Below are 17,112 nucleotides of genomic sequence, written 5' to 3'. Positions count from 1 at the left end.
GCCAGACTTTGCTTTTATTTACGACATACTGTTATTGTGTAAGTTACCTAAGATGTAGTATAAATATGTGAACCTGCGTGCCTTGTACGCCGTAAAACGCGTTTATTATTTATTTACCAATGGATTATAATAAGCTTTTTTATATATTTCAAGTTGCATGTCGTTTTTCTGATGTCTGTAATAAAGAATCAATTTTTTTAATATATCAAATTCTTGTTAAATATAAAAACCAACGTGAAGCAGGATGCTGTCACTTGGGATAAGACACTTGTCAGATTCTATTTAAAACACGATTAATTTCTAATTTGTTACTATATATATCGCTTTGTCATAATTATATATTGTACACTTATTGATAATTGGGGAAGGAATATGAGTGTGTTTTTAATATATATATATTTCTAAAGCACTATATATATATATATATTTACATATATACAATAGAGTATGATAAAATATATATAATAATCGACTAATCGGTTCTCATTAGCGCTATCGTTTTTTTAAATTTGTCTAGATACGTTAGTTAAAAGTTTTAGACATATCTATGTAGATAAGGCTTGTTCCTTGCTAAAATGGTAACTTACATATTCTTTTTTTCATTTTTTAAAAATTTTATAATTTTCGATAATCTTAAATTTTATTAACTGTGCGTCAATATAACGAGATGAAAAAAATTTTGAAATCGAGCTTGTCCCGAATGTCAAAAGAACAATCTTGTATATATATCTGATTATTTGCAATAGAATCAAAATACTTTCTCATTAGGTGGGAAAATAGCATTTACGCGGTTAAAGCGATTTACGCCGCGCAAGAGAAATTTGTTAGGAAAATTGAAAGATTAGCTCTTCGCAGATGTATTTCGAACGTTAGTATTAATAATTACTTTCACATCGGCTTAGTTATCTATAATGCATAGAGTGCAAGTTGGAAAATTGTTCGAGATCCGTTTGATATATCTACCTGTCATATGAGAAGTAGGTGAATTAAAAAGAATTGGTAAGAATTCATCCTTATGAAGTTAAACTTCTGATCTCTCTCTCTCTATAATGAGAGATTTGGCTTTGTATGTTGAACGCTTCTCTGCACTTTTTGTCACTTCTATCTATTTTTACTCCGGGACAAAGCCACACATTTGCCATTTTAAGAGAGTATCATGATATCTCTTATCTAAAATTAGACTGTGTTAAAGCGATTTTTTCTCATTATGTGTTTACTATTTACGAATATAGTGATTAAACCATTATATTCAGGATAAAAAGAGATAAAAGAGAATCTAAAAAAGAGCTACAGTCTTGAAGTCCTAATTTCGAGGATAAGGTATTCATTATCATCGAAGATGAGTCTGTCTCTTTTATTCCTTTTAACTCGCCTATTTTCCTACCGGATCGATCTTGTTTCACGAACGAGAATATGCCCATTAATTCTAGCGAATCTTATGACTCGAACATGCGTCTTTAAAGTTCGTCGCGTTGAACGGCACAAAGTAATCGTCGTGCAATTGCCTAACGATGTTCTCTATCGGGCATAACTTGATGTTCTTTTTGCCCATAAATTCCCCGTCGTCGCTGACGTAGTTTGCGTTCCTACAGAACGGGACCTTCGGCGTGAGGTCCCGGCCGTTGGCGACGATGCGGAAGTAAAAATCGCTGGCAAGCCGATTGTCGTTCCGCGGATTGATCTTGTAGACCTCGATGACGAGCCGTGAGGCATAATGGGTCGCCACATCAGAGACTACGCCGAGGGCGGTAGCGAGGTACTCTAAGGTCTTGTCGTGGCCGGAATAGAGGACGATCTTGGGCCTGGCCTCAGAGATGATACGCAGTAAAAAAGTGACGATGCCGCGCAACATCCCATAGGCCTTCAGCAGCCCGTACTTGTTGCGGCTGCTGCTCTTGGCGATCTGCTTCGACTCCCAATCCGTGTAAGCGAACAATCCGGTAACGTGATCGCTTTTCACGCACGTGCGTTGAGTGTCGAAGTCTGCACACGGCAGCGAAGCGCCGTGACACACGTACGTTAACAGAGCATCCCTCAGCGTGTTCGGGTCACACGTCTGCGCTTGATCCGGAAGTTCAAACACGGCGCTCGCCGCCTGCTTGATCAGCTCCCCGACGGCCGGATGGGATTTCAGATGGTTGGAGGTCTCCTGAGGAAAGTAAAAGTAACGTGTCTGCAGAGATCCGTATAATCCTCGACATTTTCGTGAATACTCCCCCCGGAGCTCTCCGCGAATGCTTTATTAAGATTCAACTGAATTATTCTTTTGATACCAATAACTAGGGAACACGCGAATTAACATCTCAATAAAAGATTCAATAATAGCATTGAATGGTTTTGGATATTTGAAAAAGTTTTCGTCGATTTTAATTATACTCGTCAAAACTATTACATTCAGGTGGAGCTTAAATGTAACTTTGAATCTTCTTTATAATTAATTTTCTAATTGAATATTCTTAACTTTTCCACAAGAATTGAATAAGAAAATTAATTATTGAAACGTTAGAACGAATTATGAGCTCTCTTGAAATTTTAGGCGAGATCCACATTTTATGCATTAAACATGCGATACATCTCCACGTGTCATACAGACAGCGAACGGAAGTTACGAGACAAGATTATTTTTGTAGAAAATATCGTGTGCAAGTATTTTATTTAGATAACTCGCACTGAGAAATCAACGTTTGCCAGCCTAGAATGACCTAGATAATTTTATTGGATTTCCTGAGAAAGCAGGGAGAAGAGCGATGTTGATGCAGATTATTTAACATGTTTCTGAGAAAACTGGAATGAGATCTCAGGTCATTAAAACTTCCTCGGGAAGACGGGAATAGCGCAAATGTAAATTTATCGGATCTCTCCTGGAAAGGTGGAAAAGTGACAAGTCCGTTTTACGTACATACATCTTTTAAAAAATGAAACGAAACTGCACAAGAAATCTGACGCAGGTTTTAATTACTTTGTCATAAAAATTACTCGAATTTAAAGGACGATGTTTTATAATTGTATATTCTTTAAACGGACATACCAATCGTATAAATTTGTAAACAATTACAAAGATTATTGTATCGCTCAAATTTCACAGGAAACGACCATCAAATTTATCTCTTGGTCACTTGGTCACAATATGTAGGAAGTCTACGAAATCAGCGGCTTTTTTATAGATTTTCGATCGTATATATTTACTTTCAAGTGTTGTTTTAGGAACTTCTCGGCCGCAGGACAAGCACACTCATTGCTGCAGAACGCATAGCTCTGGCTCTCCTGCAGGCTGATCCTCGCCAGACTCTGAAAGCCGTCGTTCTCGAAGAGAGCGTATAGTAACGCAACCGCGCTCTGTACAGTCCTGCGATAGGAGGTGCTGTAAACGATAACATCTTTGCCGAAGGAGGTACCATTGCCGAGATTGAGTCGATGATAGTACGCGTTTCTCAGCGCGATCCCGGTCTTCAACAGTTGCAGGACCCCGAGAGTGGTCAGCTGACCGATCCTGCAGTCGCGTGCGTTCGCCGGCAGCACGGGAAGGCCGTGGAACGGACCCAGGAATTGGGCCCAGGCAGCCCGAGAATAGCTCGACGCGTTTTGCACGAAGCTCACGTAGTTCTCGTAGATAGTCTCGAGCTCGGTTACGGTGCCAAGTTCGCCCCCGCAATTGATGCTGCTTATGTTCCGTATGTGCGTCAGAGGACCCCGGTCACCGTGACGGATGAAGATCAGGATGCCGCTCAACGTCAAATTGCCGTCGAGCTTCCCTGTTAGAAAGTAAGGAAGCAAGGTGCGATATTTTACGCATGATATTTTATGTGCATTATACACGCAATCTCGTATAATATAATAAGATAATTTTAAAACTCTTGTGCTCTATGCGCGTACACTTCTTATGCAAGAAGAAAGTGATTTATACCGATTTCTAGCTCGAGTAAGATCAAACGGGATTATTGACTTTGTGCCATTTACTATTTACTGCGATTATGCACCGAAGAGCTTTGACGATCGACTTCTTTGATACTTGAGTAACATTTAATATGATTGATGAGGAATATTATTGATTTATGATACGAAAGTGCTGGTCATCGTGACTGGAATATTCCATTTTCGGTTACTTTTATTCAAATTATTATATTGTAATATGTTACTTTTTATATTTAAAAATATAAAGGATAATATTGCATGAAGATACCTTCGGTGTCTGCAGCTATCTCGTGCGGCAGATTGCAGAAACGAAAGATTTTCTTCGTTTTCGCATCCGATTTTAAGTTCCTCGGGAATTCTCGTAGCGACAAATCATTGTTCGAGACTCTCGTTTGCACCAAGGTTTTCTCATCTACGCCGATATATTTATACATACCTACACAATGAAAGAGAAATTATCTATAATCGATAGCGTTTCGCTAAATCGACGAAGTCAGATTATTTTATTTATACTATTATTACAATCTCCAATATACATTTTGATTTAATCTGACAGTATATATTGAAAATTGAAATAGTTAAACTTGAACCTGCAATCGACACCTTTCATCGATGATAAAATCGTATTTAAAATACTTTCGCTCGTGTTATCATTATGATTTATATTATTAGGAACTGGTTTGAAAAAGGACAACATTCTTCTAGTTAGTTTTATTTAAACATAATAATTTCTTCCTGTTGAATATATTTTAATTATTAATATAAAAATTATTAAACTTGGATCTGTGTAGTTAGCAGCTTTTGAATCGATGATAAAATCTTATTTCATGTAATTCTCCTTATATTATTATTATGATTTATAAATTTATATCTTTCAACGCCAATTTTTAAAAAGACAACGTTTTCCTGGCGTTTTTATTTTTATTTGAGCACAATACAATTTCTTTCTCTTTGATGCATTTTGATTTAACCTTACAGTACATATTAATATCAAAATATATGACAAAACTGTATTAGGAAAAAACGTTAACTCTCCGTTCTTTATTTATATTTCGGCAAAAAATGTAACGTCAACAGGAAAGTTCGAGTAGCAGTAGATTATATCGAATAGATTACGATTTTATTTTCTTTTCTGGTGATCAGTTTAATATACGTGTGCCAACGACTATAATTACACACTTCCTTCCTTTACTTTATGACAAAAAGAAAGTAAAATAATCGTTACCTTGATAGTACCTGATAACATCCAGCTATATCATTCATTATCGAAAAACTGAAGTGTTCTATTATTACAGTTCTATTATTAAAGTTGAAGTGATAATACAAGAAGCGCCCAAGTAACTGCGCGACAGCTCACAACCATATATGTATATTCTATATTTAAAAATAAAACCGTACGGAGGATCGAAAGATTTCAGCACCCCACAGAGAACTCGACATACATAAAATCCGAGAAGCAAATGTAAATATACTGCGCCAAGAATTTTCTCTCTTCCTATTTTCGAAACCCAATCAATCTCGACGCGAGTACGATATTTTCTTTTTGCGATGTAAGATGCAACGCGAAGTCTCGTTTGTATCGTCGCGGACAGATATATGCGAATCATCTCGCGTGTCTACTGCAGTGATCGGGGAACAATGCGATTCGAAATTACACCGATTTCGACGGCAGGGTCGAACTCTACATTAACGGGACCATTTCCGCACATCGGGCGCGGGATGGCACGTTGTTTGCGTTTACCAGCGACCAGCAGGAAAATCCACACGCTCAGAATCACGTAGCAGTAGAACGCCCTGTGCTGGTAGGAGAGCCGAACCATTTCCGCAAGCATCCCTTGGCGGTTTCTGGTCCCAGGGGACCGATTCGCAGGCCAGCGAGTGGTAACGGCGTCCCGACGTCACGACGACGACGATAACGTGGAGTAGCGCGAGGACGAGAACACGACTTGATTTCCGTCCCGCACGAAAGGGCCGATCGAGGCTGCATCTTCAGACGCCCGTCGACCACACTTTCCGCATATTTGTCGACGGTCCTGTGACAAAAGATTGCGTCCAACTGGACAATCAGCGATAACAACGACGAGGACAGCAAGAGGAATCGCTGACCTCCCTGCGGCGCGTACGCCCGAGATAGAACTGCCGGTCCTGACATGGCGATAACAGGGGTAGATTTGCGAGAGGGTGGTTGTTCCAGGCGCAGGCGCCACCCCGCCGATTACCCTCCACCCTGAGGAGCCGACCAGAGTTTTCCACGACGGGCTGGTCGGTCTATAGGGTGGCTCACCCGCGACGTTTATCGACCTTCCCTTATCCGGCGCGGTTATCGAATGCGGGGTCCCACGGCCGCAGCCGGTCGGTTATACGCTTTCTGTCGAGAATCGGAGAGTTCGCATCTTGTCGCCTCGCGTATTATTAAAAATAGGTTCCCCGGATATAATAATGAGCTTTCTCTGACAATTACCATCCGACCCGAGAGACGCGAGAGATGTCAAGATGACTGACGGATTATTCCACCAGCTGACCGACTTTTACAGCTAAACACAATCCAAATATCTCTCACACAGATATCTTTTGTATATCTATTTTAACGTGTGTTTGTTTTTCCTGCAACGCTGAAATTGTCACGTAATTATATTTTGATGCTAAAATAATACTTTTGATGGTCGCGTGTTTATTTTGGTTTTACTTTGTCTTCAGCACTATAATTACATAATCATACGGCAATTTTAATGCTGAAAATATCTTTGACGACTGTATATTTTGCGAACTTTTTTATTTTTTCTTTTATGTCGCTCTTAATATACGAATATCAACCGATGATTAAAAGACCAAAGATTAAAGCATTCATTATCAATACACAAAAACAAAATTGAGTAAACCAAGAAAAAATAAAACCACGATAACGATATCAGTTTCTATAAAATTATAAGCTGTCCGCGTAGCAGATGCTTGTCGAATCTTTTGGTCTGTTTTCTGTTCCTGCATTAGACTGAACTAGAACTCACTTTTTCGCTTTCGACAAATATTAAATATATATACCTATTTCACTTTAAATTTCAAAAGTGTACACTAGTTCAGCCACAAAAAACATATCCTTTGTTATTTCACTAAAAGGATTATTTCGCATTAATTTCAACAACGTATAGACCCACTTAGTTTCCTTTGCGTACGCAATAGCGAGCTAAAATGATCGTATCAAGCGTGCAATCAGTACTAAGCCAGTTAATTCCGGTTGCTTCGGTTTTCGAAATTAACCGGTTTAGGGAGTATCTGGTTACACCTCGATTGCTCTTCATTACAATTAAACGCAGAATTCCCGATGATCATTGGCAACCATGACCCTCATTGAGTTTCCTTTTTAAAAAAAATATTTATAGTAAAATGTTATATAATATGCCTTACTGATGAGTCCAGTATAGTGGAGGCTGAGACGAAACGCCAAAAATTACGTAATATTCTTCGCAATATATTAGAATATAAAATTAAATATTTTAACGAATTTGTTTGCTCGTAAACCCTTGTCTCCCTTTTTATTATTAGTTTAAAAAACTTAACGAGCCTTATTATTAACATGTTATATAATATTTTTAACATTTTTAAAATGCTTAATCACAATTTTAATATTTCAAAAATATTTTTTTAATTTATAAGAAACTCTTAGATATAAAAAACATAGATTCTATTATTCTTGTTTGTGTTAATATCGCTTTAAATAAGCTGTTTTATGAATTATACACTTAAATAATCCTTTTTTTAATGTAATAATTTAATACTCTATCTTTTCACATTTGACCTTAAAAAATTGTTCGCTTGTGACGCGCCAATGACTCCTTGTTGATAAGTTTCTGGATTCGCCTATGCCGTTAATTCACGATCGCATTAATGATTCGACCTTGCCATGAATGTGCCGCTCGATTTTGAAGGTTTTCGATGATACTCGAATGAGCTGAATAATGTAAACACGAGCGTGAAAAGCAAGCCATGGCGCCGACGACGGGGATCGAGCCGAGGAAAGCGGATGCTGTGATATCATCCAAGTGAACGGCTTCGCCGCGTCGGACTCTCTCGGCTCGGCCCCGTAAATATATTCCGTTTAAGACTGATGGCTAGATTGTCCCGCAGTTGACGGTTAGTCTCGGGGTTCTCATATCGGGGCAGTTGGTGCGACGTTACATCGGCACAAGCCGAGTTACACGCAAATAATCGCGCCCGTCTACCATCGCCGCGACGCACCGCGCCGGGTACGCAAGTGTCATTGGTAATTGAACGCCCCCGCGGCATTGCGAACTTAAACGGTCCCCAGACGAGCGATATTCTTTGTTAATAAGAAATTCCCCTCCTCTCTCTCCTTTGTCCGAAAGCGATGTCTCTTGCTAGAACGAAGAGGTAGGACAAATGTGTGTGTTCGGAGATTAGAAAATGCGTCGATTATATTTCTTTATATTGAATAAGGCTACCATATTTTGATTAGGTGCATTTATTTTATTTACAAATAAAAAACACTACACACCAGAATAAAAAATAATAATGACATTAAAGTAACGTCAAAATAAGTCAAAATAATTATTGAAAGTCACTTTTTAATTAATCACGGCTTATTTGAATGTGACCTGTATTCTGCTTGGTGTCAATATCTAAGGATATATATTAATTTTACAAATCGAGACAGTATTATTTCAATCTGATGATACATTAAGAAAGAAGTAACGATATGTCTATCTCGATTTCATTTATAATTATGTAAATATTTAGGAATGCTGTCAATATATTGCTTTTTTTTCAAAACAATACGAATTGCTTTGCACGATTTAAAAATAAGTATATTAAATAAAATGCACAAAGCAATATTATAATATCATGAAGATGTACATGTAGAAGATCAATCAAAGTGTTTAATTATCGAATTCAAATTACCATTATTCATAAATTCAAGAAATTCAGTCTCTCGTGATATAGAATTAAAATGACGACAGTTTTCAACGAGATGAAATATACAATTCGTGAGATTAGAGACGCGACTGTATATATACTACTTGCAGTTTAACTCGTTAGGATCCTTTCCTTTAACCGTTCACATTAAATCGCCTTGCGACTATCACCGCCTTGGCATTGGGGAGCGACTACCATTTCTCTTACAATTAATTTAAGTCTCTCGGCGAGCGAGAGAGCATCCGGTATAGTGATGTAACGCGTATCGTCGTGAAGAATAAATTTGTAGCAGGCTGCACACGCCAGGGCATTGTGCGACGTTTCTAGACGTGCAGTCGTCACCATTGTCGTCATGGTGTGGCGTCGTGTCGCGTCGATCGCTTCGCAATTCGCTTCGAAATTCGTGAGTAGACTTCAGAATTCCTCCGCGATCTCGTTGCGCAAATGTTCCGCATCGACGGCCGCGGGGGCAAAGTCTTTTAGCGGGCCTGTAGCCTAGAATGCATCCTCAAGGATCGCCGATTGAGCACGTTTGATTGGCGATCCCACTCCGTCTCGTCATTGTTATCATCGTCGCCTGCTCGCGTGCCCGATCTCGCAGCCTCGGCAAGATCATTACCATCGTCATGGAATGTCATTGCGATAATGATAACGAGATGCGCGGCAGACAAGAATTCGTGATGTATCTGCTTGCGACAGATTCTACTTTTTCCACAAATGTTTTATTTTCTTCACGCATTTTTTCAACAATGCAATTATCGAATTTCGCAAATTACATCTAGTTGTAGAAAATTAAGCAAACCGTTTCACAGTAATTATCGAGAGAACAATAAAGGTTATCATTGTACATTGAATTATAACATTATATGCTAAATTGTAATATGAGAATGTATTCGAATATTGAATAACTAATGCTGCGTTGAATATAATAGGAACTGTTATTTGCTCTCTGATGTAGAGTGAACGAAAGTTTTCATCAATGTAAAATAAGGAAAATTGACTTTAAGTTGGACAAAGAATTGAAGAAAAACTCGATCAAAAATTTATTTTTACTCGACAGATTATTTGCCATTTCTTTTTGTAATACAATAGATAATTTAGTTTCAATAATTTTTATGCATGCAATTGTTAAAAAATTGATTCATTATTTTTCAAATTTTAATAATTTCTAGAAAAGAAATAATAAAAGAACATTCTGAAATCCAAAATAACATAATAAAATTCGTTTTTATCTATATATAAATTTACTTTTTTTTTTGGACTTAATATTTATGTGATAATATATTCTCCAATGTATTCTCTGATTAAAAACTGAAATTATTTTCCTCTTCTTTTGGCAAGAAAAGGAACATGTGAATAATAAATTCAGGTAATTTTTTTGTAGAAAAAACCTGGACCTGATTAAATCGGTATTTTTATTTTAAGGCGAATTGTTGCAAAACTACCAGCTTAAAAATTCTATGTGAAACATGATCTTAAACCCACAATCTTGGTCGTAATTGACGTACATATGTTCTTAGTGAAATTCAAGCGGACGAATGACGAAAGCAAATGCGTCTGGAGAAACTAGATTAGATCGAGCAAAACGCAAAATTACATCTCTCAAGGGTGTAACCGTGAAAGTGTCAGCATTCCACTATTAGTCCATTTTTTCGGATATGTCATTTACAATTATTTCATTCAGTCTATCTGTAATAAATAACTTGTCCTCAGTAAATTATACTAGTTTTTATTATTACTCCATTTTTAAATAGTTTCGTATGTATGTATAATATAATTATGTAATTAATAGTTGCAGATATATTGGGTTAGCAAATAATTTATCTCTTTTTGGGATATGGAGCGGTTGACACTGAATAATGTTACTAGTAAATGTTTATTCGTATTTATAGTAAGTTTTGTGAAATATTACGTTTCAATGCGCATTAAAAAGAAAGTATACTAAAATTAGTTGAATTTTAAGCAATCGACGTTGTTTTGAATATAGAAAACAAGTATAAATATTTTCGTCACATCGTAGTATTTTATTTTTACAAAGAAAAAAACGTATCAAAGAGTCATGTAAATAAATAAAGATAGTAGTTTGTTTAGTATTCTTTTCTTTTAATATTCATCATCACACAATTATTAAATATCAAACGAACACTCAATGATAACATAACTCAATGATAAGAAATTCCTTGAATTAAATAATATTTTGTTATTTTTAACTTTTATATGTCAAGATGTAAATTAAGCCGTATTTGTGATTAGTTTTCAAGTGATTATTTTTTAGAAAAATAAACAGCGTTGATAACGGATGTATAAATAATGAGCTAAAACTTGAATCAAATTTAATACATGTTTTTTAGTTTTTATTGATGATCTTTCGTCGTTTTTAATTAAATTGACGACATAATTGAGTAGAAGTGACCTAAAGAAATGGTTAAAAATAACTCAAATTGAATTCGACATCCTGAATTTAACAGCACATTTAAAAAATTAATCTACACTAGTCGCGCAGTTCTCCTGTAGCACAAATATATAAACTGGTTTCTAAAACTAGCGCTTTTATATACCATTTGAAATTAAAATTAAAATTTCCGTTTTAGATAATTTAATAGATTCCGTGACAGAAATGAAATCGATCGCGCAGAGCTGATGAAAAAGATACAGGACTTGCCGAATGAAAATCACGTTAGTTCGTAACGTTGAATAAGTTTTCGAAGAATTTCCCCAGAGTATCGTGAGATACGTCCGCAAATATATTCGTTATCGCGAAACGATCTAGTCGATCAAGCGCGAAAACGTGACGTAAAAGGAAACGCTAGGTCGTGGAGTGCAGTAAATGCGTTGCGGTGGACGGAGACTTTTATCACTCCCGGGTGGAAGGTCAGCCCGAGTGTCTTAACGTTCTTGGGGTGATAATGCATGTATTTACGGCTTATCAATTTTCCTTTGTCCCTCTTAATGGATGCCCAGTATAGTTTGTTATCGTTAACACGCGCACGGTATGGACCAGTTCGCTCGCTTTCACGCCACACTGAAATAAAACTGCGCATCAGAGGAGGTATCACGGATGTTCAGGACGTTCAGCTAACGGTACGATGCTAAAAAGAAAAAGAGAACTCGTGATAAAGAGTGTACCGATAAGCAAATCGAGACAACTATACGGATTGAGTTACTCAATACTACGAAATGTTTGACCACAGCGTGTCAGACAGTGTACTCATAAAAATATATGTTTGATAATGGCGGAAAAGAGAGAGGGAAAAATCTAAAAGAAGTTTAACTGTGATTTATTCACGGCTGAATGTCAAAAAATTTAACGTTGTTAAAATTAATTAAACGTCAAGACGTTACTACTTGCGATAGCAGTGAGAGAGAGAGAGAGAGAGAGAGAGAGAGAGAGAGAGAGAGAGAGAGAGTTGAAATTTCTAGTAAACCGCTTTCAAGATTTATCAAAAAATTATATATTAAAAATATAAACTTATGAATGTGTGTGTATTATAGGTGTGTCTTGGTTGTCGGAAAGTGTATATCAAGGCAATCTATTTTTTAGGAAGGAGAAAGGAATATGAATATTTATTACGCGTTATAATATTTTTATAAGCTAGAATGCTATGAAATATTAATCACATTTAGTGGTAAGAAAGTGGACTTTTTATAATAAACTTCTCTTTCATCTTTACCTCTTTCTTTCAAAAAATTTCATTAATTTTTTTAAGCATGATTTTTTCGTTCTCATCAAATTTATTTCGCGCGAGATTGTTTCCTCAATTTTCTTTTCCTTACAGACAAATCTACTACTGGCTAATACTGAAAGATAGTAATTAATTACTTATTTTAAGTATTAAAAGTACTGTTTTCAATACCTTAGTACTCCAAATGAGCAATTAATTACTGCCTTTTAGTAATAAATTGGCCAACATTAGATTTCTGTTATCTCGGCTAAAATGCAGAGAGAAGTCGTACGAACGTCGTATATAATTCGCAGCCGGAATGCCGTTTCCCCCGAAGATATCGGGCGATATACGGGAACACCGCGCGGTCAGTTGACCGTTCCGCACAACGCGAACAAAGAACGGAATCGGTTACAAACTATTACATAAATCAATGAAAGCGAGATTTCGTTTGATGCGCCGCCTCCGCTGACGTTTCGCGAAAACGACGGCCGTTTATATGGACGCGACCTCCGGCAAGGAAGTGTCAAACTAGATAAGCGCGCGGCCGCATTCATTACTTCCGTTTACCACGGATGTGCCACGCTCCGTGCATTTGAGTCGCATCGCCGAGAGAAGATCAGTTTATCTCTGAGATTGTACAGGTCGCCGTCCGCCTCTCGCATACCTTCCTCATGTGTCTCTATCTTCTAACGGCACTGGTTAATAGACCGGAACCGTTAGATAATTAATATATTGTGTAACGTTTGGAGATTAAATATAAAAATAGTTAAGAGAAAGGATTATTAATTGAACGTTCTGCTTGCGATAACACTTTGATTATGTATCAACTGATTTCGACATTAAGCTTAAATAAATCAAATTATTTTAGTATTTTATTATTCTCACTTTTTTTCAAGCTATTTTTAAATGTCTCAATGTAATTTGCATTGTTTCTTCAATGTTTTAAACATTTCGTAAAATTATTCTTAATCTAAATAAAACCGTCATTCCCAAATGCGTGACGGAGCTTTTGCAAATTTATTATTATTGATTGTCCACATATCGTTTTATCAAAATGATAAAACATTCAAGGAAAGACTGGTTTTGCTGAAGTCTAAAAATTTATCTAAATACAGATTTGAAAATAATTACATAAGACTCTCACAAATTTACTAGAATGCCGAAACTTCCTGTATTACTCATCTTGTGATTACGCAAGCATTTTGATATAGTCAAACAAAATTATTTTCAGATCTAAATAAATATGTACTAGATTAAATATACACATTGATTCGTTACAAAAATTATTTATTTGATTTAACTATCATTTTTTTTATTGAGTAAATATTTATTTACTGTAAATAAACGTTTGTTTAGTACTGTTCAAAGAAATATGTAGACTAAGATTTTTTTTCAAATAAAAAAAGGGAGGGATTTTTGAACGACTTACAAGAGCCTTCAAATCTCGCCGGGACTTCCTGTGATGAATGAAGAAATTTCCTCGAAATTCAAATGAGGTAGCTTCTCGAAATTCACGCGGACGAGCTTCCTCTAATTCGTGATGCTTCTCCCTCGCGTAGATCCCGTAGATCGCTCTCGCGCGAGCATACGCTTCGAGCGGAGGAACGGAGCGGACGCGCGCGGCAGGTACGAGCGGAATCTCGAGCGAGGCAACTCTGCCGAGCAGTCAGTCTGTATCTCGCTTTCCGGCGACGACGTTCGGCCCGCGCGCTTGCTTTCACGCTCGCCTCGGCAAACGAATTCTCGATCATCGATCATGACACGCGGGCGGACGAGGACGTGCAGGTGAAAGACGTTTCCCGCGATCCCTATCCGTCTATCTGACCGAAGAGGAACACGCGGCGCAGTGCCACCGCAAGGAAGAGAAGAAGAAAGAGGAGAAGACGAAGAGAAGAAGAAAGAGGAGAGAGATCGATATCGGGCCGGATATTGCCGGAAGATCTAGTTGGTGGTGACAAAATTTATTGTGGAGAGTTTGTGGAGGGTTTAACACGCATCCGGCTGAGGAGCAAGGTAATTGTCATCATCGTCGATCGATTCCGGTGATTTCGAGCGGGAATTGATCCAGATTTTTGCGCACTCGCAACTGAAGACGCGAGTTTGCCCGTAGCGCTCGTCTGCTTTCTCGGCGCTTTCCGTCAGAATCATTTTTATTAACATTTTTTGCCTAAATTTTGGTGAAATATGGTAAACAATTTTTACACCAATAACTTTGTATTTTTACAAATTTATATCACGCAGAAAAAATTTTTTCTTGAAATTTACTCTGAAAATATGATCGTGGGATAACATTGTATTTCGAAGAATTTTATGTAAATCTCTTTCATTTATTAATAAAACTACAATATAATGTATACATATAAAATAAGTTTGATTAATTTTACTGAAGTGCATAGTAAAAATCTTTAAAATATTATATTGTATAATCATTGTACTATATTTTCAAGATAAGTTTTAAGAGAAAATTCTTTCCGTGGTATATATACACACAATATTTTAAATTCCTAAGCGCGCGTGACGATAAGGTAATAAGATATAATCGAAAGACGCGTAAAAAAACAAAAAAATTAATATAGATTGTTAATTAATACTTTAATTGAACGTTATACCGATTTGGACGCAACTCTTCCTTACAACTTAACGTCCTTTTGGAATCTAAAAGCGATATGAATTTATACGTACGTGCTCGCGCTTTTGAGGAGAGAAAGCAGAATAGAAATAATTATAGAAAGTGAAGACGAGGAAAACGGACTTGCCACGAGGCAATTAATGAGTTTGAATTAATTACACAATCCGTATAATTTGGTAAGTAATGACGCTTAAACTGGTCGTAACCGTCTCTCAAGCAGTCCGTAACATTCGTTACAAGTTAACACGCGGATACGATTACAGTGCGACAGAAATAAAAACGGATGCTTAGTTTTTACAATTGAATTGGCTATGGTCGAGTTGAGTTTTCTCTCTAAAGTTTACGAAACTGTATGAAAAGAACGATTTTGTTAAAATATCTAAAAATTTAAGTGAGTGGTCAGATTAAAATAATTATTTTAATAAAATAATTATTTTAATTCTGTACATAATTATGTATAGAATTCAAACATGATGAGAGTAATAAAACGTTGAGCTGTAAAAAGTTTTGATATATTCTATATTGAAAAAAATCTGGTAATATATAGGTATAGTTACCAAATGTTGAGTGAAATAATTAAAATATTTGGATATTATAACCAAAAATAATTTATTTTTTTAAATATTTAGTCAGTATTATCAAATACAATGATAATAATATAAGCAACCATTTGGTAATAATTACTGAATATTTAGAAAAGTAAAATTATTTTTTATTATATTAACCAAACATTATATTGAAAGTATTTTAGTCAATCTTTAGTCACTATTACTAGACTTTTTTTCAGTGTATAGCAATCAGTTTTAGAATATTTCATAATTATTTTGATAGTTTAACGAAATTATTTTCAAATCCATATATCTTGCTACATTTTTAAATACTTCAGCAAAGTCGTTTTCTCCATTGCGACTGCAAGATTAAGGTTTCAACAAAAAGGGATAGCGACGAATAAAGCCGTCTTATGGAATATATTTTCACATTTGGGGAAATTAATTAATGAGCTAATCCGCATTGTGTTTCCTTATTATAATAAAATATCTCGCGGAAGAGTGCTGCTTGTAAACAGGAAGTGCTTTTGTTATTACGATTATGTTATGCTAGTTTAGTTTAGTGCAGGTCTTAGTCATCGTTTACGGCGTTATAAGCCCTGCCGTCGACTCATTCGTGTTAACTCATTGTCTCAGAACTTATTATCTTATTAGAGGCCATTGTACTGTCTCTAAATAATAAAATGACGGCGGCCATAATGGAAATCGGTCGTTTCGTGAAGCTACGAAATTTTTTGGCAGTAATAATACATATCGCATAAAATGCGCAAAATTTAAAATATGTCAAGAATTTGCAAGGAAATTTTTATGAAATAAAAGAATTTTTACACTTAACGGATTTATCAAAATAAATCGCAATATCAAGTTAAAATAAAATAGATTGAATCTGTGTACTTTGACATGTTCCCTTTTATTTTATCATAATAATATTATATTTTAAATCTCGGAATATTTGTGAAATTTCAGAAAATAGCTTATCTGAAAAAACTATATTGCATCATATATAATAACTTTGTAATAATTAGTAACATCAATTAGATGTAATATAAAAAACGATAAAGTATCTATAAATTTAGCGTTAGATATAAAATTAAAAATAATTTTATTTTGGATTTTATCAAATTACTTATGTAAGATGCTCACTAATTGCTACAATGTCAATAATTTACAGTATTTTCATCACGTTAAAGCAAAATCGTTCTTTTCGTGTAACTGCGCCATCAATTACTTATCAGCTGCAGCAGTAAGCATGTTAATTTTGAACGTGATATCCAAATGTCGATAAAGAAATGTTATTTTTTGTTTTTTTTTTTCTTTCTTACTTAAATGTGTAATCTGCCAATAATATTTGCGTTTTATTCTGATCACAATCCACGCAATTTCACGTGGCACAGCAAAGATTTCAGTCGGTTGTAAAAAGTATCGCCTC

The 17,112-nt window shown here is 35.9% G+C and overlaps 2 protein-coding genes across 3 annotated transcripts in view; one reads left to right on the top strand and one right to left on the bottom strand.

Moving 5' to 3' along the window:
- Positions 1-653: 653 nt before the first annotated feature.
- LOC108779823 (2-phosphoxylose phosphatase 1) lies at positions 654-13,961 on the bottom strand. Of its 2 annotated transcripts, XM_018547339.1 has the most exons (5): positions 13,936-13,961; positions 5,654-5,945; positions 4,181-4,348; positions 3,187-3,752; positions 654-2,149 (listed from the first exon to the last, which is right to left on the bottom strand). In XM_018547339.1, the coding sequence occupies exons 2-5, from the start codon at positions 5,742-5,744 to the stop codon at positions 1,427-1,429; spliced, it is 1,548 nt and encodes a 515-aa protein (XP_018402841.1). In that variant the 5' UTR covers positions 5,745-5,945; positions 13,936-13,961; the 3' UTR covers positions 654-1,426. The 2 variants fall into 2 exon arrangements, with proteins under 2 accessions (XP_018402841.1, XP_018402835.1); XM_018547333.1 differs by lacking the exon at positions 13,936-13,961 and having other exon boundaries at positions 5,654-6,026.
- Positions 13,962-14,191: 230 nt separating this feature from the next.
- Positions 14,192-17,112, top strand: part of Ptr (patched domain-containing protein) — a 28,265-nt gene continuing 25,344 nt past the window's right edge. The window contains exon 1 of the mRNA XM_018547362.1: positions 14,192-14,519. The gene's annotated coding sequence lies outside the window, so the exon portion shown is untranslated. The remainder of the gene's footprint in view (positions 14,520-17,112) is intronic.

The sequence above is a fragment of the Cyphomyrmex costatus genome, unplaced genomic scaffold (assembly GCF_001594065.2).
Source record: "Cyphomyrmex costatus isolate MS0001 unplaced genomic scaffold, Ccosl1.0 scaffold1211, whole genome shotgun sequence".
Classification (NCBI taxonomy): domain Eukaryota; kingdom Metazoa; phylum Arthropoda; class Insecta; order Hymenoptera; family Formicidae; genus Cyphomyrmex; species Cyphomyrmex costatus.
Note: the sequence above shows the minus strand (reverse complement) of the source record. Positions and strands in the feature narration are given on the sequence as shown.